This window comes from Onychostoma macrolepis, chromosome 06 (assembly GCF_012432095.1).
Source record: "Onychostoma macrolepis isolate SWU-2019 chromosome 06, ASM1243209v1, whole genome shotgun sequence".
In the NCBI taxonomy this organism is placed as follows: Eukaryota; Metazoa; Chordata; class Actinopteri; order Cypriniformes; family Cyprinidae; genus Onychostoma; species Onychostoma macrolepis.
Genome location: NC_081160.1, coordinates 22,643,858 through 22,670,343, shown reverse-complemented (window position 1 = coordinate 22,670,343; position 26,486 = coordinate 22,643,858). Strand labels below are relative to the sequence as shown.

At 36.5% G+C, this 26,486-nt stretch overlaps 1 protein-coding gene across 1 annotated transcript in view; it reads right to left on the bottom strand.

The window, feature by feature from the left end:
• The window catches only part of atp10a (ATPase phospholipid transporting 10A), a 51,471-nt gene extending 25,192 nt beyond the window's left edge, over positions 1-26,279 (bottom strand). The window contains exons 1-10 of the mRNA XM_058779153.1: positions 25,518-26,279; positions 15,816-16,020; positions 14,136-14,221; positions 10,134-10,240; positions 9,538-9,669; positions 8,829-8,959; positions 8,339-8,591; positions 7,043-7,260; positions 6,759-6,953; positions 4,561-5,122 (exon numbers count right to left, since the gene is read on the bottom strand). Coding sequence (XP_058635136.1) covers positions 4,561-5,122; positions 6,759-6,953; positions 7,043-7,260; positions 8,339-8,591; positions 8,829-8,959; positions 9,538-9,669; positions 10,134-10,240; positions 14,136-14,221; positions 15,816-16,020; positions 25,518-25,945 — 2,317 coding nt within the window. The 5' untranslated portion in view covers positions 25,946-26,279. The remainder of the gene's footprint in view (positions 1-4,560; positions 5,123-6,758; positions 6,954-7,042; positions 7,261-8,338; positions 8,592-8,828; positions 8,960-9,537; positions 9,670-10,133; positions 10,241-14,135; positions 14,222-15,815; positions 16,021-25,517) is intronic.
• Positions 26,280-26,486: the final 207 nt, after the last annotated feature.

Here is a 26,486-nt window from a genome sequence, read left to right as displayed (position 1 = left end):
CAATCTCAACTGCACAAATCTTTAATGCACTTTCAATGTAAATCTATGGGGCAAGATGTTCACTATAAACTTAAAAAAAAGCACATGTATAGCCATTCGTAAACATGTTAACAATTAGACTAGTGTGATTAAAAGAACTTGCTAACCTTTTCTTTGTGTAAAAAAAAAATAAAATAAAATAATAATAATAATAATAATAGCCAGTAGCTGTAGTCAGACAGTCAGTAGCCTGTGACAGACAAATATTGTTCAAATGCACATATTTGAACATAAGAGTTATATAACATTTTACAAAACTATCAACTTCACATTACTGCTTTTAAAGGGGTCATATGATGTTGCTAAAAAGAACATTATTTTGTGTATTTGGTGTAATGCAATGCGTTTACGTGGTTCGAGGTTCAAAAAACACATCATTTTCAACATACTGTACATTATCGTTGCTCCTCTATGCCCTGCCTTTATAGAGAGCTCATCGTTCTGGGAAGAGAGGAGTGCTCTGATTGGCCAGCTATCCAGTGCATTGTGATTGGCCGAATGCCTCAAGCGTGAGACGGAAATGTTACCCCCCCCTTACCATGTTGTGATGCTGTGTCCCGGCGCAACGAGACTAAAACAATAAAACCCACTATAAACAAGGCATTTGTTGCATTCAGTGAGGACATAATTACTGATTATAATGACTCATATGGTCTTTTTATGCGTTGCGCTGCGCAAACATAACACCATGCCTGCATTTGTGATCATTGAAACGCCAAACAAGCACTGCTCAAAACTCGCGTTTGAATAGTCAGTAGTAAATTCTTTAAATATCGAAACGTACTTACAGGCTGTGAGTCAGAAGCACCAGACTGTCCTTGCGACGTTAGAATTGCCCCACTTTATAGTGTTCACATCACAGCCATTCATAGTGTTCACATTGTAGGCTACTCTCTCCCAGGATCAGGAAACAGTCCTCCGTACAATGCACTGCACACACTCGAATATTTGCATTGTACTGTTCTGGAACAGTGTTCTTAATAACTTAACCACTGATTTTTAATTGTGCACTCATTTGGAAGGCCAAACAAAGTACTTTCGCTTTCACAACGAAACACACAGTGTCTCCACGACATGGTGGCAGCAACAACAATACTACAGCGAGAATAAAAGTTACACCTTCTTTCACTGCATACACATTTGGGGTGGTGTTATGCAAATTTTCCCACACTGTGAGGTAGACATGTGGGGGCGTGTTTGAATGAGCCGTTTTAGGAAGGCGTGGCAGGGTCTAAACTTTTATAAAGAATATCTCTTTGGGTTTGAGATTTTAATCTTCGCAACTTTACAGATCTCATCTATGCACAAACTGCTTGTAACACTCCAAAGACAAGAGAAAACATGAAATCGCATCATATGACCCGTTTAAAGCTTTTTCAATTGATATATTAAGGTAATATAAATACAACCTGAATTCCGGAAATTATACAAATTTTATGCACAAAATGAGCTCATTTAAAATTTGATGCCTGCTACAGGTCTCAAAATAGTTGGGATGGGGACATGTTTACCATGGTGTAGCATCTCCTCTTTTCAAAACAGTCTGAAGATGTCTGGGTATCGAGGTTATGAGTTTCGGTGTTGGAATTTGGTCCCATTCTTGCCTGATATAGGTTTCCAGCTGCTGAAGAGCTCGTGGTCATCTTTGATGTATTTTTTGTTTAATGATGGCCCAAATGTTCTCTATAGGTGAAAGATCTGGACTGCAGGCAGGCCAATTCAGCACACGGACTCTTCTACTACGAAGCCATGCTGTTGTAATAGCTGCAGTATGTGGTTTTGCATTGTTCTGCTGAAATACACAAGGCCTTCCCTGAAATAGAAGTCATTTGGAGGGGAGCATATGTTGCTCTAAAACCTTTATATACCTTTCAGCATTCATAGTGCCTTTCAAAACATGCAAGCTGCCCATACCGTATGCACTTATGCACCCCCATACCATCAGAGATGCTGGCTTTTGAACTGAAAGCTGATAACATGTTGGAAGGTCTCCCCCTCCTCTTTAGCCCGGAGGACACAGTGTCCGTTATTTCTAGCAAGAAAGTCAAATTTGGACTCGTCTGACCATACAACAATTTTCCACTTCGAAACAGTACATTTTAAATGAGCCTTGGCCCACAGGATACAATGGCACTTCCGGACCATGTTCACATATGGCTTCCTTTTTGCATGATAGAGATTTAGTTGGCATCTGCAGATGGCACGGCGGATTGTGTTTACCGACAGTGATTCTGGAAGTATTCCGGATCCCATTTAGTAATGTTACTGACAGAATCATGCAGATGAGTGATGCAGTGTCATCTGAGGGCCCGAAGACCACGGGCATCAAACAAAAGGTCTTTAGCCTTGTCCCTTATGCACAAAGATTTCTCCAGTTTCTCTGAATCTTTTGATGATGTTTTGCACTGTAGATGATGAGATTTGTAAAGCCTTTGCAATTTGACGTTGAGGAACGTTGTTTTTAAAGTATTTTACAAGCTTTTTATGCACTTTCACAAATTGGAGAGCCTCTGCCCATCTTTACTTCTGAGAGACTCTCTAAGACATCCCTTTTATAGCCAATCATGATATAGACCTGATGTCAATTAACTTAATTAGTTGCTAGATGTTCTCCAAGCAAAATAATTTTTCAAAATTTCTTGCTTTTTCAGCCCTTTGTTGCCCCGGTGCCAACTTTTTTGAGACTTGTAGCAGGCATCAAATTTGAAATGAGCTCATTCAGTGGATAAGTGTAAAATGTTTCAGTTTAAACATTTGTTATGTTCCATTGTGAATAAAATATTGGCTCATGTGATTTGAAAGTCTTTTAGTTTTCATTTTATTTAAATTTAAAAAAACGTCCCAACATTTCTGGAATTCGGGTTATACATCACAACAATGTGACTTTTGTTTTTATGAAACAAGTGATAAATGATTCTCTTTTCTAATCTGTAACATACTAAAAAACTGCTAAAAAAAAGAAATAACACTGTAAAAAGTCCATGTTCTGATTATTCTGCGCTTTCCTCCAAAAAAGATGAGCAACCAGACCGCTTGTGAACTATTCTGAGGCATAGTTTTATCTCTTTTTTTTTTGGCTGTCGTCTTGACATTTAGATATAAAGCACAGGGCTGTGCTGTGCATGTAGTACTTCTGTTCAGTCATTTATGTACACAGCTTTAGAGAAAACTGCCACTGGAGCGGTTCTCGTGCCTGGAATACTAACAAGCTAGTCTACCTATGCCATTAGGATAGTTTATTACCACTAAAACCCTTGGCTACATCAAGAGCCAAGAACAATCTGGAAGCCATCCAAAAGATGTTTGGGTGAAGGGGACATATTGCCCTTACCACGCTGACTATGTGGGAATCAAATGTCTATCAGCATGGATCAACAGTGTACATCAAAATCTGGAGGCCACTTTAAGCATTCCAAAGACATGAAAAATTCAAAACATTTCCTTGAAAAATCACACCATCTCACTGTCTGCTCTTAGTAGATGGTGGCTCACTCGCTTTCAATTTCTTGGAGACATAAAAAAAAAAATCTAGCCATTCAATGTTCTGAAGAAATCAGATGACTTTTGGTCATTTGGCCGTGAGCCGTTATTCATTAATTCTGCTGGAATAGGCTTCATGTGCCGTCTAACTGGGGCACGAAAAAAAAAACAAAAAAAAAACAGACTTCATTAAAACTTTAGTATGATCAACAAGCGTTCTAATGCATAATCAACACTGAACATCAAAATAAACTAACCCAGAATACTTGATTCATTTCATAAGGGGGAAGGTTTGACAGCATGCCAGGCGTTTGTTAATCTGAATTCCAAATATAAAAGAGGAGAGCCATTAAAAAATAAAAAGAATAATTCAAAAAGTTACAGACAGTTGAAACCCATAGATGGTGAAATTCATAGAAAGTGTCTTTTAGAAGCTACAAGATGGATGGGAGTGAAACTGTCAGAAATGCAGCTTCAAACTTTCAATAAGATGAACTAAGGTGAACTTTTTAACAAGATGATATGAGTTATGCTCTTTTTGTTATAATGACTGGGCTGTAAAAATAATAAAATAAATAATTGACAATGTTGTATCCTAAAATAAATTTTTAAAAACAAATCCACAAAAATATTATGTAGCACAACTGTTTTCAACATTGATATTAATAAAAATTGTTTCATGAGCACTAAATCAGCATATTAGAATGATTTCTGAAGGATCATGTGACCTTGAGGACTAGTTTAATGGCTGTTAAAAATTCAGCCGTCATCACAGAAATTTGGTTTATAAAAATTATAATAAAACAGAAAACAGTTTATTCTAAATAAATAAATATATATATATATATAAAAAATAATTTTTACATAATATTTCACACTATTTTTGATCAAATAAATGCATCTTACCGACTCTTATAAATTCTATGACTATGTAAACCTCATATTTTAAATATACACTGCAATGCATCTGTATTATGCAGCCAAAATGTTGAACCCTAGAAATAAAGTGTGGGAACAATGTGCTCATCCATGTCAGCATACCTGTGGCTGGTCTGATCAAATCCATGATGACTGAATCGGCACCCTTGGTGTAGACGGTGATTTGCTCAGTCAGAGGGTGTTTTACCACCACTGACATCCTCTTTCTTGTGGAGTCAAACCCCAGTGTGTGCAGAAGCTCGAAGCTCAGCTTGCCCAAGTGTGGAAGCTCCACGGTCACCTGATCCGGTAAACGACCGACAAGAGCACACTTATAGGCCCGGGCTGCATAAACCAGCGCTGCCTCGTCTGGTGACTCTGCCTCAAATCTGAGCTCGCATTCATCCTGAGCCAAAGCTTTTGTTTTATCAAAGTTGGGTGGGACGGGGCTGAAGGCATGCTGCAGGTCATGCTCCGGACGCTTCTCCTCATTCAGCTTTGTGAGCGTGTTCTCGGCTGAGGGGGAGGACAGCATGCTGCAGCCCACTTTATGGGAGGACGAGCGGTTGGTGGCCAGACTGGAGGAGCTGCTGTTGTTGGAGCCAGACGTCAGGCGGCTCGGAGTGAAGCGCTTGATGAAGTCCTCGATGGTCTTCACTGGAGACTTCAACTCGTAGCGACGCACCTTGATAAGATCCAAAGAACATTTGTCAAAACAAAACTCCTTAAATATGTGTGTGCATTTAATACTGCAGCCAACTGGGAGGATGATTTGTAAATCATTCCATAATAGATGACATGTCAATTTTTTTTTAACCGCACATACAAGGACCTCAAGAAGTTTTTAAATACTTAAGCATACTGCATTCTGAACTCAATTGCATCAAATAAAATATCAAAACAAGAGGCGTTTATTTTTAATTGAAAGATTCACAAGAAGACTAAAAAATTTATTTATTCAATTAAGATTTTTTTTTTTTTTTTTTACTATAAGAATATGAGGGCACATGTGTGAACCAGGATTATTAAAGTTAACTCAAACCATAAGAAAACACTTGAAATAAAATAAATGGTAACCGAAATGCAAAATTTATTTGATCTACTTTCCATAGCAACATCTCATTTTCTTTTAGTTTAATTTGATGTATTAAAATAAATAAAACTGAAATAAAAATGAATAAAAACTATACAAACGTATTTAAAAAACAACAACAACAAAAAAAGACAAAAACACACAAACTCAAGAACAAAACAACCAAAACTATTAACTAAAATTAACAATATCTATAATAGTAAAAACTATAATAGTATATCAACTAGACACTAAAATAACACTGGTGCGAACGGAATCCACTAATAATCACCTTGAGACAAAATGGTTAAAAATAAAATCGCAAAAATGGTTTAAGAAAAATGAAATGAGTTCAAGAAGAGCTATTAATTTGTTTGTAGATGTTCCTTGGTTTGACGCATTACATTTTAACTCAAGCTTATTTATACATTTATTTATCTATTTATTTATTAAAGATTTAATTAAGATAGTGTTTAACAACTTTAAATTAATTTATTAAATTAATTTATGCATAAATACTCACTCTCAGAAGAGGGGATTCATAAAAATAAAAAAAATTGTGATAGAGAAACTGCAGGTTAATGGAAATGAATTACGGCAGAACTTTAAGCAGCCATCAATTTAATCAAACACCAAATGCAACTCACTCAGCTCAAGATCAGACTTATATTATGAAGGGAGGACAAGTCTTTGATCGTAGTATCTGCCTGATGTTACATACACACTTGTAGAAGTATGCAGGTCATGCGTTAATGCTGGAATGGCTCCAGACAAGTTGGATTTTGAGGGCCTCTCATGCCATAAATTAGTAGAGGGCAACATTACATATTTGAAGGATAGACCATAAACATCATTTACACAGAAACAGGAAGTTGCTCCAACTCTATACAGCAGAAAACCACCAAAGGAAGTTAACTGCGGCCAAAAAACACCACAGCCCACACACAAGACATTAAGAAATGTGTGTGATCAAAATCTGACATGAGACACTTCAGTTGTTCTGAGATTAAATCAAATCTCAATCTCAAACCTATATTTGACTGATATCTAAGGCCTCTACAGCTGTTAGTGAAGCAGGATACCCGATAAAAAAAAAAAAAAAGGCACCAAGATTGTAATGACTATAAAATTGGCTATTTACTTTCTGCACTGACTTCTCAACGGAATGTCCTGAATTGCATCACATTACTGATGTAAAATAGGTTGCGAATGTCAGTTTAAGTTCATTCCTGGTGGTTGGTCTGCTTACCTTCTGCCGGGGTTGATTGGGTGAGGACACAACCACAGTGTTGCAGATAGTGAGAGCAATGAAAAAGTCAAAGACGTCACACAGGTCAGGGGGGATCTGGTTCAGGGACTGACTGTGAAAACGTATGAACTCCATCTGACTGCTGCACTCATTGACTTTATCCATGAGCTGGGGATCTGGAGTAATGTCCTTTTCCTGTCAAACCAATAAAATAAAAGAGCAAATATCATTAAGCACTGAGCGACACATGTACAGCTTAATGTGGAGAGGATAAGTTTTCTAACCATGGGACTGCTGAAGGCAGTGTGTTTGGACAGAATGCTGGCCCGTTTGGCTTCGGCTCTGCTCCCGGTGCGACGGTGAGATTTGGTGCTCTGTGATCGCAACACCACTTTTCCACTCTGGTGGCTGGTGACGCTGTCCCGCCGTGGGAGAGTTCCACCATGAGATGTGCAGTCCTCCTCCTCTGAATCCATTTCCTGGTACATAGCCAGCCTCCTCGCTGTGGGAAAGACACTTTTTGAAACATTTGGGCTGTACATGAAAGACCTAAGGCTTCTGGCACTTTTTCCTCATGCTAGTGTTTAATCTGAAATGCCCTAGGCTATAGATGGAGTGAACTACATATACATTTAATCAATCAATCAAGCAAGCAATCAATCAAATCCATATCTATATACATACACACACACACACACACACACACACGTTTAAAAAAAAAGATTAAATGTCTTTAAATACATTATTTTTTTTTAAATGTTATGCTCACCAAGGCTTCATTTATTTGCTCAAAATCTATAATATTTTGAAATTTTATTATAGTTAAATTTACTGTTTTCTATTCTAATATGAAAAAAAAAATAAAAAAATTTTTTTTACACTAGTCTTTCTAATATGTTGTTTTGGTGCTTAAAAACATTTCTCCTCATAATCAATGTTAAAAAAGTTGTGCTTCTTAATATTTTTGTGGAAACCGCAATCTATCTTTAAAAGTACAGCATTTATTGGAATAGCAATTTGTAACATTATGTCATCTCTGTTCATTTTGATAAATTTACAATGCACCCTTGCTGAATAAAAGTATTAATTTCTTTCAAAAATAACTGTGGGTAACACTTTAGTTTAGGGACCAATTTTCACTACTAATTGGTTGCTCATTAGCATGCGTATTAAGTGTATTGGCTGTTTATAAGTACTTATAAAACACATATTAATGCCTTATTCTGCATGACCATAATTTACCCCATATCTAAACTTCACAACTACCTTACTAACTATAAATGAGAATTTATTGAGACAAAAGTCATAGTTAATAGTAAGAATTGAAGTAAAGTGTGACCTAATTCTGCTACATGTCTTTGAATGATCTTCATTTGTTTTTGTTTTTTTATATATGCCATTAATTGTAATCACTATGATTAATTACATTAATTGGCATATCATGTAATTAACTATTAATATTTTACATAATTGACAGCCCTATTATTTATACAACATATTGCCCATTTACAGAGAATTAATGGTGTGCAAAGAACTACATTGGCTTTTGTTTTAGCACTGCAGACACCGAGAATCCTAACCATTGGCATCATGCGAGTACTCGACTCCTGCCACAGTACAACGGCGAAACACCATCTTGTTTTCTGTGAGCGTGCCGGTCTTATCAGAGAAAATGTACTGCATCTGGCCAAGGTCTTCTGTGATGTTCAGAGCCCTGCACTGGAGGTGAGAGTCTGTTTCCTCATCGTACAGCTCCATGTCCTGATGGATAAAGTACACCTGGCATATCTTCACTATTTCAATGGAAACAAAGAGCGAGATTGGGATCAGCACCTGCACCAGAGAAAAAGAGAAGTAGAGAGGTTTGTTGTAGTTTCATGCAAGGTCATCATTTCAACTACCGCTGAGACTAAAACCAGATGGCAATTAAAGGAAACATTCATCCAAAATTAAAAGCGAGTCATTATTTAATTGAATGGTTACTTTAAATCTAAAAGAATTGGAATTCTTCTACATATGGAGCATCAATGTTACTCTGAAACACATGGTAACATTCCCCTTGCTATTCACCTGCAATACTATAATCATGGTCAGGAAGAGATAAATGGCTGAGACCACTGGAGATAAGTCTGTTCCTTCTGGGCTCAGGACGTCAAAGACAGGCCTCTTATCTCCATACTGGAACATCCACAGGCCATGTCCTAGAGGAGGTTTCAGAGACAAACACTTGACTGTATAAGGCATGGTAAAATGAAATCTTGTTTTTTTTGTTTTGGTTTTTTTTCACTGAAAATGTTCAAGGAATCTAAAAATGCTGAAGGAAACCAAACAGTCAAAACACTGCTTCCTCTAAAATACTTCCTCAATCAGATACATTCAATCAATCACCGAAGGAGTATTTTTATCATGGTAAAAAGCATAAAAATATTTTTCTCAAAAGGGAATTAAAAATGGGTTATATATTAAAATAACAAGATTACCTGAAATAAACATTAATAAAATACTTTAACTTCATCTTGTTTTGTTTTAATTTGGGACTTGATGCAAAAGATAAGATTATTCTTAACAGATGAATCTGCAAAACAGCTTCACATTATGTAACATTTTAGTTTAAAACAACAACGAAAAAACAGTAACACAATAGTAACTAATATTATATGGATAGTTTAGATGAGCCACATATGACATTTTAAAATAGCCATTATATGCACACCTCACAAAAATTTCAGTCATGAAAGCATTAATAACTCACTTATAAAAAATGCGAAGTATTACATACCAATGGCGGAAAAGAGGCACATAACCAGGAGGATGATGACACACCAGAACACATCTACATTCATCTGCCGCTCCAGTTTGCTGCGTTTATAACGAGGGCCGTTGTTGTTCAGCATCGCTTTTGTTTCATGACCTAAGAATCAGTGCAAAGCAAAACACTCACTTTTTGTAAAAATAACAGTCCAGTCATCAAACAATTTGTATGTAAACATAAAAATCTATAAAAAAAAAAAAAAAAAAAAATTAAATCTGAAAAAAAAAAAACTTTTAAATCAAAAGTTAGTATACTTGAAACAAATTTGTCAGTAAACTGCATACTTGAGATGTGTGTAAAGAAAAAAAGAAATAAGGTAAATTTAATTTTTTAATACAATATTTAAGAGAATGTAATCTCTAACAAAACTGCATCATTTGCCAAGTATGCATAAAGTACAAATATATATATATAAAAAAATAATAATAATAGCACTTTTTTGTGATGGTGATGAAATTACTTGGATAAAAGAGCACTGTTAGACATAATACATAATTTGAAATGTGGTGGAAATGACAGTGTAGTGGACATTTCCAGTCCTGGTTTGGAAAGAAGCAGTGTACCTGCATAGATGACTATTCCTACAGCCTCCTCTGTGTTGCGGATGGTGCAGCCCCTGAGCAGCAGATTGTCTTTGTACAGGCCGTCTCTCTTCCCACTGCGATGGATTCTGTCATACACAACATACAGGTTCATTCATTATACTTGTAACACAACATATCTGCGAGGATTATGCATAATCTAGTTCCAATCTGAATACCTCTGTCCTCATTTGCTAGAACTACATTAGAGTGGAAGCTAACAACATCCGTATGATGTGGATATTGTCAAGGGATATCCACATAATTCTGAATCCCTTGTCGTTGACCACATCGATCCATCATATTTGATAGTCCACAGGGTTTCCCTCAGGATCCCTCTTTCACAGCACAAAATCAATAGTAAAGCCATGACCTCAGTAAAATGGCTCTGTACACAGGTAAAGCCCTGAGACCAACTGGATCTCACGTACAGTCAATGCAGCATTTTTTACAAAACCCCAAAGCAGTGTCATAAAAGAACTGAACAAAGTAAAAAGATTCTCAGGATAAATGAGAGCGAAGGAGTGGCGGAGAATGAAATCTTAAATCCAACGAGACTTCTGATCCGAAGGTTGCGTGTGATTCCAACAACGGGAAAAGGTTCAAAAGGCCCCAGGGCTAAGCTTCCTGATAAAAATGGCATCAAATGCAAATTAACTCGTGCTGGATGAGCGCTGAATGCTAAACACCTGTGGAGGGAGCTCAATAAGCTTTAATGCAAGCACTAATCCCAGTGCTAAATTCAGGATTACATCTGTTAGTTAAAAAGCTCTTCGCTGATGCTGAACTTTTCCTTTGTCAATTATCTGACAAGGCTTCTGGCAAGGTTTTTTTAAAATTTTTTATTCCATAGTAGTGCATTTATCTTTGAGCTTGGCCCTGGTTCATACCCAGACCTGATATATTAGCTGTATGTACACCCCATGCTGTCAATCACAGTTCTGGTGTAGCTCAGAGCCATTTGCCTATATGTTAGCTTGGACAAAAGGGTCAAAGTATGGCTAGTCAAGTATGGCCCAGTTAGCCCTTGATGGTAAATGTAATAACTGTATATCATATGTCTGCAAAAAGCAACTTTCTCTTAGGTCATCTAAATATAATTTATATATTCTGATGGAATAAAATGTATTGTAATCAAGATATAAAATACAACATCATATATCAGTTTTTAGGGTGCTCATGTAAGCATAGTTCACTTAAAATTGAAAATATCAGCATTTTCAGCAAGAAGTTTGGAATTTTTTTTAAAGATTTAAAAACACAGTAAAACAGTTAATATTGTGAAATATTATTACAATTTAAAATAACTTTTCTGCTTTAGTAGATTTTAAAATGTAGCTTGTTCCTGTGATGGCAAAGCTGAATCTTTAACAATATTTTGAATTTTTAGTATGTTAAAATGGAGAACAGTTGTATTTATTTCGTAATATTACTGTTTTTACTATATTTTTAAACAAATAAACAACCCAACTGATTATAAGAAACTTACTATAACATTTTAATATTAAAACAATTCTATATATACACCTTATGTATATATAAACTTGTGATATATAATTATTTTGTCCATATAATGCAAGTCACTGGGGCCAACATTCACCATTCTTCGAAATATCTTCTATTCTGTTCAACAGAAAAAGAAAGTCATACAGATTTGTAGCAACATGGGAGATGAGTAAATCTTTATTTAGAGATGAATTAACTTTTTTGGCAGAAACGTTGTTTATTGTCTGCAGTCTCTCACGTCACAGCTCAGATTAGCTGCTAATGTACACATCTGTGTGGTATCAGTCAGTTATCAATGTCATTTTTTCCTGCCGCACCAGAGTAAATAAGTTGCCTTCAAGTGCACCCGGGAAACTTGTACCTCCGAGTCAGTCACATTTGTTATTATGATATGCCAGGCGGTCAAGACACATAACACAGAAGTAGCCAACATTTTTTTTATAAAATAATTATATTGTGAACAATAAGCTCAAATAACTGCAACTGAATTTAAGATTATAAAAATGACAGCATGTAAAATTAAACAAACTTACAAAATCATTTCAAGTTTCCCACTCATAAATACAAGTCTTCTTGGTCACTCATTTGCTCGAAATTACAATATTATTTAATCTTCTCCACTTGAAGGGCATATTAGTTACCATTAAGGTGACTGGATCAAAACAACATGCCAGTGCCCTCCAGGTATCATCTCCTTAGCCTGCACTGCACATATTCGCCAGCTGGGATGATCTCTTAATGCAATAAGCTGTCGCTCCAACAAGACACAGTCCTTGGCGCCCACCGTGCATTATGTTCCCCCTTTTGCTCTGGTAAGCCACTTTGTGGTAACCGGACAAAAAAAAATAAAAAATAAAAAATGCTGGCAGCAAACCAGAAGCATCTGTTCTCCATCATCCAGGGAAATAAATGTCATAAACCTTCTGGTTCCTGTCAGCTGACTCACTGGCCCGGCTGTCATTACCATACCATGTGCAGCAGGTTTTCATCTAAACACAGGAGATATCCTTCAACCTACACTGCCCTGGCTAAAGCTCTTGTTTTACTACTGCTACAGCAGTCTGCTCAAATATATTATGTATGCTAATCTCAAGCCTTTGACCTGTATGTGTTAGCCACCATTTAAGACTGCAAAATAAACAATGCAATCTTAATCCACACTTTGAAAGTCTAAATACCAGATTAACAAGCCTTTTTCAAAAGTGAGAATACAGGGTTTCCTGGAATCATTCTATGAAACAAATCTATTTTTCAGTTTGATAAAGTGATTTAAAGCAGATTTTGTAGAATTTCAAACATCCCCTCAGATAAATTTATCTAGCTATACTGTCAGGTAAGAGACTTGACAGTAAAATGATTGAGAGTTTTAGAATGTAATTTGACATTACAAGCCTTAAAGGTCAAGAAATTATAAGGGGCTTCTTAGAATTTAATGATGCTATTTCAATAAATATCCATTTTCAATGATCATATATAGCTTGGTAATTGACCAAAATCAAAACCGTTCCCTAAACACAACTTAAGAAAAATTTATGAAACAACAGAAAACTTATCCTTGAAGAGTTCACTTCTTGAAAAGATAATGATTTTATTGTTCAATTTTGTACTTTTTTAAAAAATTGATCAAATAGTACATTAAAATAGTTCTTTAAAAAGGGAAGAAATATAATCGTAACAGTGTAGATGCATAACTTCAAGTCTTTTTAATAACACATTTACTGAAATATAAAAGTATATACAGGGAGAACAGACTATATGCTTACTTTTATTTCATGCATTTTATTGTCATAAAAATGTGTATATTTACTGATATAGCAAGGAGACATCATGTTAGAAACAGTGATGAGGGGAAATTATGTTGGACAAATTTTTAAAAAGGTTACTGTATTTTTGTTGATATTTTGAAAAGTGTATATAACACTTAGTAAAATATTGCACCAATTATAGTTACAGCCAATAAATATGAATGATAACATAAGCAGGGATCACACATTTTTGCCCTCTGGCCCTTAGAAAATAAATTTTGCATCTAAACTCACCAGCTTACAACAAAGGTGGAAGAACATTTCACATACTTCAGCAGCAGCATGGCAGCATTATTTATAGCCTGCTTCCATCTTCCAACCTTAACACTAACAACCAAGCAAAGACCCATTGCTATAGTACTCCAACAGAGAACGCTGCTGGTGAGAGGTGGTATAAGGTACAGTAGAATAATTAGGTAGAATAACAGGTCTAAATGGTTTATAAAAAAGATGATCATTGAATATAATGAAGGCGTACAAATTTCCAGACGGGATATTACAGTATTAGCTACACATACAGGGTCAAACCAATTCACAACACACCGATTTAATCAAGTGAAGATTTTAGAGTGAAGAGCTATGACATTTCAATGGCATTAATAATGATTAGGTTGGGACATAAACTAAGCAATAATGTAAATGCACTTAAAATACATAAATGCATTATACTTACATGTATCCACGAAATCTGTTGAGGTCATTGTTGGGCTTCTCACATTCAATAACACTGTTGTATTTTAATGGGTCAAACTCACAGTCCTGCAAATGAAAAACAGATTTGCAATTTGGGATCTGAACATACAAATATTTCAAACTGATAAATGGACAGTTCACCCAAAAATGAAAAGCCTGTCATCATCTAATCAAACTCATGTTGCAAAACTTCAGTCTATTCCTCATACAATACTTATTATGATTTTGTTAGAATCTAAATATATAGGGCACAAGATTTATTAACTACTTTTATTGTACCTTTTTTTGTAAGTAGGGATGTTCATTTTAACCGTTTAACTGTTAACCGACCGATAAGAATTTTGACCGATTAATACAATCAGTTAAATGGTTTAAAGTCACTTATTTATTTATTTTTTTCAGTAATTTATCAAGATATTTTAAAGGTTTACTGCATGGTTAAAATAAGCTACGCATATAAAAACAACAACAACAACAAAAACGTTTTTTAGAGAGAGAAAAAAAACACAAGTCGCATTTTATTATTTCATTCAGAAATAGGCCGACGCGAATTAAAAATATTATAATAAACATAGCTATGCTATTTTAGTTCCCCTCACTCCTCAACAAATCCTTTCAATTAACAGTAGGCTATTTAGAATAGAACAAGAATTAAAAATGTAAGAAGCTACAGCAACAAACCAAAACGAATTAAGGCTAAAACGAAACTGAAACCAATGTTGGGTCTCTCGTTCGACACAAAATCAAATGTTTCCGTATTCGCGACGTATTTGAATGCCAAAATATCATTTACCTTTTATGTACAGGCCTACTTCACTCGCGTTCCAATATCCACGTAAAACAAAATATTTTGCATAACTTCACGGCGGTACGGTGATAATTTAATGGTACAGATTTTTACTACATATTTAAACTAAACAGTGTTTTTTTTTTTTTTTTCCCCATATGTTTGACTGATTGTTTTTTTTTTTTATTATGATAATGAACAGGCTGCATTGTCAAAGTAAAATGCTTAACCGTGTGTGCGCATGCGGCGCTGGAGCAATCACTTGATTTTTTTTTTTTCTCCTTCTAACAGTGGAACCAACTACTCCTTTTAGTCATGAAGATAATCGGAATTGTAAAAGGTTAGGGTTGTTTACTGCTTTTTGCATGTAAAATTAATCCCCGGAAAACAGTATTTTTAATGGGTCACAAACACTTATTGTTTCTAATTTAATTTTAGTTCTAATTTAAAATAATCTTGTCGGTTAACGGTTAATAATCGGTTAACGAGCGTCGGTTGTCGGTTAGAAAAAATAACCGAAATGAACATCCCTAGTATCAAGCAATAGCAGCAGGAACTTTTTTCCGAGATGCACTATTTTTTGGCTACACTACTCCGTTAACATTCGATTTTGTTGTCAAAATCTGCTCAGAGCAACTCTCTTATTGACATCTTGAGACGTAACGCATACAGGGTGAGCAGCAGCGAAGGAAATTAATATTTGACTTAGGTGAGTTGTGTGAAATGACTAAAGTTATCCTAGTGGGCAAGCACAGGCCATCTGAATACACACACTATCACTTTAACTGTTCTTGACACCAGCATGCTTGTATTCAGTTCTTTACTCAACTTATGGGATTTCACAACAAACACACCACAGTCCTGAACACTCACCAGGTCGATAAAGCTGCGAACCACCTGCCTCTGCTTGAGGTTGGTTTCACCGTCCAGTGTGGCCGTCTCAATGTGACACAGGCGGTCCGGGTCGCTGCTGCTGACCAGCAGAACATCCGCTGGCAGAATCTCGTTGCAGCGCAGACGAATGAAGTCTCCGACCCGCACCTCTTTCCAGTATTTCTCCACATACCGTTTCTCACTCCTACAAAGGGCACAAGAAAACAAATGTAATTTACCCATAATCATGTAATAAAGAAAAGAGGCTTTGTTACTTCACAGAAGCCATTGTGTCCTAATGCGTTCTAATGTTCTAAAAGCTTCGTTCGTCTTCGGGAACACAATTTAAGATATTTTGGATGAAAGCTGGGAGGCTAGTGACTGCCCCATTGACTGCCAAACAATTTGCACTGTCAAGGCCCAGAAAAGAATGAAAGCCATCGTCAGAATAGTCAATCTGCCATCAGTGGTTCAACCGTAACATTATTAAGCTACGAAACAGCGTAGCGCCATTTTGGAGAGTATCCGATGGACGCAAACTGTGTATGCTGTTCTCTTCAGTATTCTCGTAGCTTCATAACGTTACAAAATATCTTAAATCGTGTTCCGAAGACGAACGAAGATTTTACGGGTTTGGAATGACATGGGGGTAGGGTAAAGTGATCAATGACAATTTTCATTTTGGGGTGGAGTGACCCTTTAAATTTAATTTTCAATGTTCAAGTTTAGTTGGAATTGAAAGATGGATGGAAATTTTCTAGAAAGCCTCAGATTCATTGATTGAGAATACCACAGAAACAAAACAGAGTCAGACGTTGGTGAAAACAATTCAGAACTTCATCAGGACAGACTAAAAATATACATGAATCTGTCTTTCCCATTAGAGAACTGCGCTCTTAAAAATAACTGTCTAGAAAATGTTCAATTTTCTCAATTTGCTTTATTTACCATAAATGTATTTTGACACTTGCCTCAGCTTCCTGTGTTGTTTTCTGCATTAGCAGTGAACGGATCCGTAAGCAGTAAATGGGAAAAACAACAAGACCAAACAAACTCCACACAGGACTGAACAACAAACAAACCACATCTGTGCCGTGTTCAAAACTGGGAGGTTAGTGTTCATGGTGCTGGCCTAACACGATGGGCAACACGACGCCCATTTCAGGAGGACAAAAATAATATTACAGGGCTTTGGCAAACATGGCTGCAGGGACTCTGGCTCTCCGAGCGCCTCTGCTAAACAAACCTTCCTTCTGTTTCTTTTCCCACCCTTCTACACATAAGAGCACTCTTTTACTGCCACGCGGGAATGCAGGGTGACCTCTTACACAAACGGCTTCAAGAGTTGTGCAAAGTAGAGGAAGAACTAATTCTCCATGGTTTAAGAGGAATGAGAAGGATTCACCTGATGGCAAAGGAGGAGAGGTGAAACGATGGCCACCAGGAGGTTTCTTTGAGTCTCTTGGCAGACAATAGAGAGCTGCAGGAATGTATTTTTGTAAGCCGGTTTCATCTTCCCAAAGTAAATGGGTCTTTTGAATGGGTTTTGGGTTAAATGTCTGAAATAAGGTCTGTGGTTAACACAAGCTCAAGATATTTTCAAATTTTATTCTATGAAAAAATAAATCCCTGTGTGATTTTTAAAGCTTGTATTTGGCTTGAAAAATGTGGTTGCTAAAAAGTGGCTAAATGGGACTACAGAGGCAGAGGTGGGAGCATTAAACAATCATTTAAAACAGGTGAACTCATCTACTCACAGACAGTTGTCAGAGGCTAGGTGGTGACACTGAAGTCATGTGATTATGGTGAACTTGGTGTACATCTGCTGATTGTAATTAGGCTTCAAAATTCATGAATGTTGTGTTCATTTGTGAAGGTAACCATGATGAACAAACCGTTTATGAATCATAAACCTTCCCAGGTGAAAAACAAGTGTACTTCCATAATTTACTTAAAGTGCTTAAAGTAATTAATGTAATTTTGGCGCACTAATTTTGTACTTAATATAATAAAAATGATTCTTTAGTACTTCTTAAGATAAACTTAAGATCATCCAAGTGCACTCAACTGTGCTATTTTGAGACACCACGAATATTAACTAAAATACACTTTTAACATACTATCTGCATTTTAAAAATGTATTTAGTTACCACTTGTAGCACACTTGAACCCATCTTTCATACACTAGTACACTCAAGTGTACTACAAGTGGTAACTAAATACATTTTTAGAATCATTTTTAGTTTATCAAGTACAAAATTAGTGCGTGAAAACAGAGCACTTTAAGTACATCATGGAAGTGTACTTTTTTTTCACCTGGGTTTGTTGGTCACCGAGTTTACTTTCTGCAGTAATTCAAAAGCCAATGGAAAAATCCTATTGGGTTGTTGTCAAAGGCACACAGGTGATGCTAACTCACACAAGGGTGATATGTCCCTCACTGCTGTGCTTTAGAGGAAGTCGCATAAATGACAAAATAACGAAAACTGCCAAAACCACTCATATTTTCACCTGTTAATTTGAGGCATGTGAATTACACACGTCACCATAAAATCAACTCTGAACCTACATTTAACTGTACTGCTGATTACAGGCACATGACTTTGAGGGCCAAATGGGTTGGACAAAATCCAGCTATAAGTATATAAACATGTCATTGAGAGGAAGCAGGGGCAGACTAGGGTGGTCATGAGGATGTTACACTGATAATGCAATTTACAATCTAGCTAATTTTATAAATGATTCTGGTTACTGTAAAAACTGTTGAAAGCTAAGGATTTGGAGGAGGAGGCTTGTAAACATGCATAACTCAGATAATGCTACATGAATGAAAAACAGAGCAGTCGAAGAGAGAGAGAAAATTAAGTTTAGTGAGATAATAAATTTTGTAAACAAGGATGAAGCTTCATCAAAGGTACAGGTATATGGACTAAAAGTCACCAAACTCCAATTTCAAATTATTTGATGTGACGTCATGAAACCTTAAGCATTCAAATAATATAGGTGACTTGAACCGTGTAATTTCATCAAGCGAAATACATTGGTACCAGTTACTTGCCTTTTATAAATGTAATGACAAACCTAGTTTTAAAGTCACAATAAAAGTAGCAACAGATCTTTTCTATATTGTGATGTAGGTTCAGGTTATTGAGAGAAAAAAAACAAGTTGGTGATCAGGGTGATTTTCACCAGATGGTAACATTATAACGCACAAAATAAAGTTAAAAAGAAACATATACATTAATAGATTGATCACAATAAGATCTGTAACATGCATTTATATGCATAATGACATTAAAATTCTCTTTAACCCTTCAAGCCACATAATTTCAATACACTTGGCTGCATAGTTTAATTTGAGTATTCTGGAGAATATGGCCTTTATAGTGTCTCTCATGCCATGAAAGGCTTTGCTTCATGTCCAGGCAGTTACAGCGCATACAGCCCTGAGGATGAACTCTAATATGTGCTCTTTTAAGAGGAGAATGTGTTTTACATCTAGATCTGTGATTTTGAGTATGAATCATTGAAGACATGGGTCCTAGTTCACATTTTGGACAAGTGAATTAACTCTGTGAGAAAGAGAGGATGAAAAAAAAAGCTAAACTAAATTATGGCCGCTTTTGGCATAAATATGAACATGATAAGTGGAGGTTACAGGAAAACATGACACTGTTATTTAAACCTGTAACAAAGCTACAATATAGAACATGATTTAACTCTTATACCCTAGACATTTATAGAAAAGGTCAACCAATAATAATTTTTATTAACACCAATAACTACTAAATAATGCGTTTAAAAATAATGCTTAAAAAAACAACAAAAAAAAACAAACATTAAATGTCCAGCCCTGTGTCTTCAATAACGTTCTGTATTAATAATGAATTTATACTAATATACAAACAGTGGTGTAGAGCACTGCAGCACAGCTAAATCCCCATATAAGCATTCACCAGATGAAGGAAACATAATATATCTGCCAACTATATATTATATATTACAATATATCTGTATTTCCTTTGACGTTTTTTGGCATAGTCTTACTCAAATATAATTACCAAATGTTCTAAATATAAGAGTTTGGTTCTATGCTAAGCGCAGTCATGTGTCACAACAAACCCCCATGTGGAGTGAGTGATTGTTTTTATTTTATCTCTGGAGTTTGAGGTCATACTCTAGAACCACTTGTGTGTCACCTACAGTATTACTATTAAAAAACAAACACTAACGTCAAGTAATTTTGAAAGAAATGTGCAAGGAAACACAGTTGGGATTGGAGATGGATTGATATTCTAGAAAAGGCCACTGGAACTGAACTTTAAGGTCATTTCCTCTAGAGACACAATGTGGAAATGGTCCACCAACAAGACTTCCAAGAGAAAACAAACTGCTCACCAGAATAAAGGCTTCTATGGGTGTATCTAGTCAACAAAAAGCAAAGGTTGGTCTCTGAAAGGCAGATCAGATCTTTGACTACACAATTCCTACAAATCCAAATTGTCCCATGCATAGTACAGGCCAACAATGCATCACAGCCAAAGCTGAAGATACAATATCAAAGAAAAACAATTACTGAACACAGTCAGACCACCCAAAGCAAGCCTTCGAACCATTGACAAACTAGTGTGCATGGAAAAACTGAGTGGGACAGAAGTCTCATGGGAGCCGATGAAGAGAAGAAAATGGAAAATTGTGGTTGCCAAATTGTTGCTGTAACAAAAGCAATGATTATTTTTTACACAGTTTCAGTCAAAAATGTTCCTTAAAATGTTGTCAAGATTTCATTATATCATAGTTATTAATTTTAGTCAATGCTAAAGTGTGTCAAGCTGCAGAAAGACCAAATTTACCAAACCAATTGATCAAACATGTACATACAGGTGAACCTGAGCCATTTGAAAGAGCGTGAACCATCTCACCCTGCAAAAACTCAAAATTCCTTGAATTCCTGTCCTCTCAGAAATCTCGCCAAAAAAAAAAAAAAAAAGCAAGCGTTGATATCAAAATCCCCCAGGAAACCACGTCACAATGTAAACAGATTTTCGTAAAAACAGTGCAATATTTTTGTTGTAAGCATTTGAAAAGAGCAGCAAGAAACACAATAGAAAGTCTTTTGATCCCACTGCTGCCCGCCGAACACAGGAAAGGAGGGGACGCACTCGCTTTCTAGACATTTCTATTGTTTTACTGATCCCTCTGTCTCTCTTGAAAAATTACTTGCATTATTTTACGAGTTACACTTGATAGTGCTCTCAGACACACAATAGGCCATGTCAAACCGTCGGAGAGGCAGGTTATGAAGGTTTTAGTAATTTTCATGAACAAAAAGAAAAGAAAACAGCACTGACTCGAGATGTCCCTATCACAATGCTCACAATCAGTCTTAGCTGCAACATGAAAAACATTTTCAGGCATTTCAGACCATCTTCCACACAGTGTGTAGTAGGGCTGTGCAATGAATCGCATGTGATTGTCATGCGCATCTCGTCAATAAAGCAGGTTCCTTGATTAGCAGTAAATCGCCATCACCTGCTTTCAGATGGAGCGGCATTTAATACGCAGAGCCGCAGTCCACTGACAAGCTAAGCAATATCGCGTTCATTGACAATCGCATGCGATTCATTGCACATCCCTAGTGTGTAGGCGTAGGCCTATCCTAATCTTACATAACCCTTTCTCCTGTCGTCCAACATGAGCATCTGAGTGCTGACATCTCAGAGACCCTGCAATGTTAACAAATCATCGATAAGTCTCCAAGTAGTGTTTACCCTCAAGCTAAACAGGAACTCCATTTGTGCAGGTCTCCCCCAAAATAGCGCTTTCTGTCCGAACAGGATGACCGTCAGAATTAAATGCACGTTACTTCATGTGCACAGCCGATAAGCAAAAGCAGAAATGTTATGGCTTGGCAGACAAGGCTCTAATTTATATTTAAGATGGTGAAAATATGAACATAAACACGTCAAAACAGAAGAGCAACTCATAACAAGAAGTCACAGACAGTGCCTGCATCCTCTGCGCTTCATAAATATGTCTAAGGCCAAAGGTGGAGGTTTTTCAACACACACAGACTCACACACAATGTTCAACATATTGATTGTACTAGCATACAATACATATCCTACCATATACAGAAGGGTTTTTGCTGACCTTGCAGGATTCATTCAGTCCTTCTGTGAGTCTCATTAAAATGTCAAGGGCCTCAGAGACTAGAGTCTAAACCTTGAGCCTGAACTTATAAAATTGAGCAATCAGGGATCAGATTCAGTGACATTTGGCCTTCCTAACCAACAGACACCTTCTGAATACGAAACCAAGGTCTTTTATGATGCTGCTGATACAATATTACACCGTTAGATAGTGTAGATATGGCCTGTTTGCAGTTGTCTAGCAACTATCTTTGATTAATTTAACCTACAAAACAAAGTGTCTGATTATTGGAAAAAGATAAAGAGAGCAGCAGATGCCTGGTCATGTAATCCTAACATAATGAAGGGAGACCATAAGCAGAAAAAAACTTTTTTCTATTAGCCACTTATGAATTCTTTATAAGTTTAAGTTTGCAAGTGAGAACTGAAAATACAATCAAACTGACAATATAAGAAGCATAAAACACACTGCACACAGTATTAGGTAATACACTTCCATTCAAAATATGAGCTTAAGATTTTTTTTTAAAGAAATTAATACTTTTTTTCAACAGGGATGCATTAAATTGGTCACAAGTCACAGTAAAGACTTTTACATTGTTACAAAAGATTTGTTTCAAATAAATGCCATCCTTCAAATCAGCACATTATGATTTCTGAAGGAACATGTTACACTGAAGACTGGAGTAATGGCTGCTGAAAATTCAGCTTTGCCATCACAAAAATAAAATTACATTTTAAAATATATTCCAATAGAAATCAGCTATTTTGAATTGTAATAATATTACACAATAATATTGTTTTTACTGAATTTATCAAATAGATGCGGACTTGGTGAACATAAGAGAGACGATTTTAACAAAACTTTAACAAATATTTCAGACCTCAAACTTCTGAACGGTAGTGTATATATGTACACCCACACACAATGACAAATCAACAACCTAGAAAGCCTGAGAAATCATTTTTAAAATGATCCATAATATTATCCACATGACTTAAAATAAATGACTTCTATAATTTCTCAGCTGTTTTGAAGTTTTTGTGCAGTCAAACATTTAATCCATGGATGAGGCAAGATACAAGGCATGATGAAAGACACAAGAAACTGCAATATCCACATTCCTTTATCATTTTATCCACTTTTACATCATTGCGCAATAACATAATACAAAATGGAAAAATGTTGACCAAATATTTTCATAGGCATCACTGTCACACACAACGCTGCAGTGTCGAACAACAAACTGTTTTATGCTCAAAGTATATAAAATCTCTCCTATATCAAGCGATTAAAATCGCAAGGTTATTTCCATAACATCAGGCAACATGACACTTGCACCAGATGTCTGTAGTTAGAGTGTTGTGCCTGGATGCCACGCACACGTGGAAAACATTGTTCAGATACAAAAACATCCTGTCAACCCAGAGGAGTTGCTAGAGAAAGAAAAGTGTCTGGTCGCATAGTACAAATCACACTTGGAATGATTAAGACTCATTAGCACTAAATGGAAATGTGTCCTTTAAAGTCCTTTTCTAGTAATTCAAGTGTGAGTTCCCGTAACAAACTTTGCAATCATTTTAAAGGTCAAATCAGGTTCAGCTGAGATGACATCATACTGCAAATTCAAACTGCAGTAATTCAGTGTGGCTTTGTTAGCAACAGGAACAGTTTTCAAAACAGAGCCATTTGCTTGAGAAAATTCAATCAAGCCCAGCCTTGAGAGCAACATTGATACAGCACAAGCTCAGATTGTGGAGACTGAGAAACACTGTGGCTTTTGACAGAGCTGATACATGGCCTTAACATGGCTGACACAGACGCTTTTCATCAAGAAATACAGTCTCCAGACTGACTCTCTGACTTCAAAAAACAAACAAGTGGAAGCCCTCAAAAACGCAGATGAGAGACAGGCTGATCTCCAAACAAGGCCTTTTTTTTTTTTTTTACTGACAATACAGGAGAAAGCATGACAATGTCCTTCATTTCTGTACAAAATGAAATTTCCTGACAAGTTTTATCTGCTAAAGCAGCTGTAGCTCAAGTGGATGGAGGTGAATAGTTTGTTCAAGCAAGTTCACACTATGAGCACACTGTGTTTATCACCAAGGACAAACCAGAACTTGAACAGCACGCAAAAAGTGTCTAACTTGATCAGAAACTAAGCTAATCTTCAGGGCTAGATAATCTGACACACTTTCACAATTAGGGGTAATGTTTTTGCCACATAATGCCAACAAGGTGAAAGGACTGAATTCAATTCACTCAAGTTTTTAAAGGACATATCCTTGACTTAATTGACCTAATGAGCAAATTAATGAACTCTCACTCAGTGTTGTTTTAGTATTATAATTAAGATACTATTAAAGATTTTACTTATATTTTGAATTAGATTTTTCTTCTTTTTCCATTTTGAATGAAAATAAAGCAAGTCCTTTTTACCAATTTATTTACATGTTTTATTTTTAAGTTTTAGCTTACTACAAGAACCCTGCACTCAATACGACAAGAGAATAAAAAGACATTATCTGAGATGATCAGCTACACTGATATAACTATACTTATGTCCAAAAGACAATCATGGCTGAATATTCATGAAACTCGCTGGAATTTAGAAATGACATAAAAGAGTGACACTGTGGCCTAAAATACACAACCGTATCAGCCACTCTGACAGCACTCATTTACGCAGAGTGTGAAACTTCAATCACTGTTCCTTCTCTTTTGCTTATCAGTACTATGTGCTTATGAGTGTCTTGTGGTGTTTCACACAACAAAATATAAAATAAAGGCAGCAGACTCAAACCACAACCCAAACTACCCAACCTGAGTCTCATATATCAAGTGAGTTGCCAACCTAGACCACATTTTTGGAGTTTTTCATACTGCATTTAACCCTTGGCTAAACTCCCTGCCCTAGGTAAACGGTTTCACACTTGTAATTTTCAAGGGGTGAGCATCACTTTTAACCCTGGGTTAATTAAACCCAGCGTTAAAATTGAGTGGCCAAAGGCAGACAAACAGTATGCTGGAAAGTAATTGGAAGTTGTTTAGCAACACACAACCAATCAAAAACCTACTAAATGCTTAAATCAAAGTATGAAGGAATTAATTGAAACGTTGCACATGTCAAACGCGTAAAGAAGTAAATTTACGTGGCAAAACTTAAGCAGGTGGTCCCCTGCTGTATTTGTCCATATTGCGAACATCCTAAATATGCAAACCGGTGTTTCAGAAAGAAATCTCAGAACCACAGATTACCACACTGACGGGCAGTGCGAAAAAGGGACGAAATAACCCAGGAATTACAACTTTAAAGTGTGAAAGTGTTCAAAATGTTGTCGCTTAGGAAGGCAAAGCATTAGAGATATGAGACACATCCCGAGTCTCCTCGTTCAACAGGTAGGCAGGCCCACAGGTCCTCAGCAGCAAGGCAAAATCGTGTCATAGAAGTGTATTTGTGTCCATTCTCGACGAGGAAAACTAAACAAACATACACATGGTTTTATGGCACTTTGTAACCGAGTCGGTTTTCAAGCACGTGCTTACCTGCAGTAAACGAGACAGTCCAAATGATTTATTTCTTTATCCGAGCGGTGTCGTCTGTAATCTTCCCATAAATCCTTAATAGCGGTAACTGACAAAATAAAAACCACAGGGGCAAGAGCCAACTCTGGTTGAAAAGCATTGACCACAGGCACGAAATTCAATAAGGCTATGAAAACAAAATACACGTTGGCAAATCGGTGGAATTGCTCGAAGAGGTTCTTCGGTAGGAAAGAAAGCAGAGTGTATTTTGTGGTTTTGATCTTATTGTTTGCATAGTGTCTGTTGGGGTTATCCACTCCTTTGGTATGGTCATACAAAATGTTGGCGTGTACAGTCCTGGTTTTGCTCTCCTTTTTGCTTTTCCTTCTTTTATGCTTTTTCACTTTGGCACTTTTCGTTTCTCCAGACTCTCCGGTCTCTCGCGCCATACTTCGCCCAAAACTTTTGTCTCTTTTCCTTGAACCAATAAAAGATGGTATCTATGTAATCATGCTGATCCTCCTTGACGACTAAAGGTCGTAAGAAAAGTTCTTCACTCTGTTTTATCGTCCTCACCCATCGCTTCAATTCTCTCCCTTTCTCTCGTTAGCACTGTGAAAAGTTTTACAGCGGCATCTTTTTTTCCCCTCAGTAGCTGAAGATGCTTTAAGGCAGGGCCGAGCGATTATACATACGCGCTGTTACACATTTTAGCTATATAAATCATTAGGAAAAACCTACGGGGGAGTAGTCCTTGTTTAAAGTCCATCCATATGATTGTACACGCGGTGTTTTGCTCAGGCCTTGGTGAAAAAAACAAGCCAATCACGGAAGATACAAAAAAAACATCACCGCCGACGCAAATAAAGCTCCGCCCACCCACCAATGAAACATCTTAACTGGAAGTGCCACGCGTAACCATTGAGAAAAAGTGTTTCCCCTTGCAAGTTTACAAAAACCTGTAAGAATGACAGCGCCAGTTAGTACTTT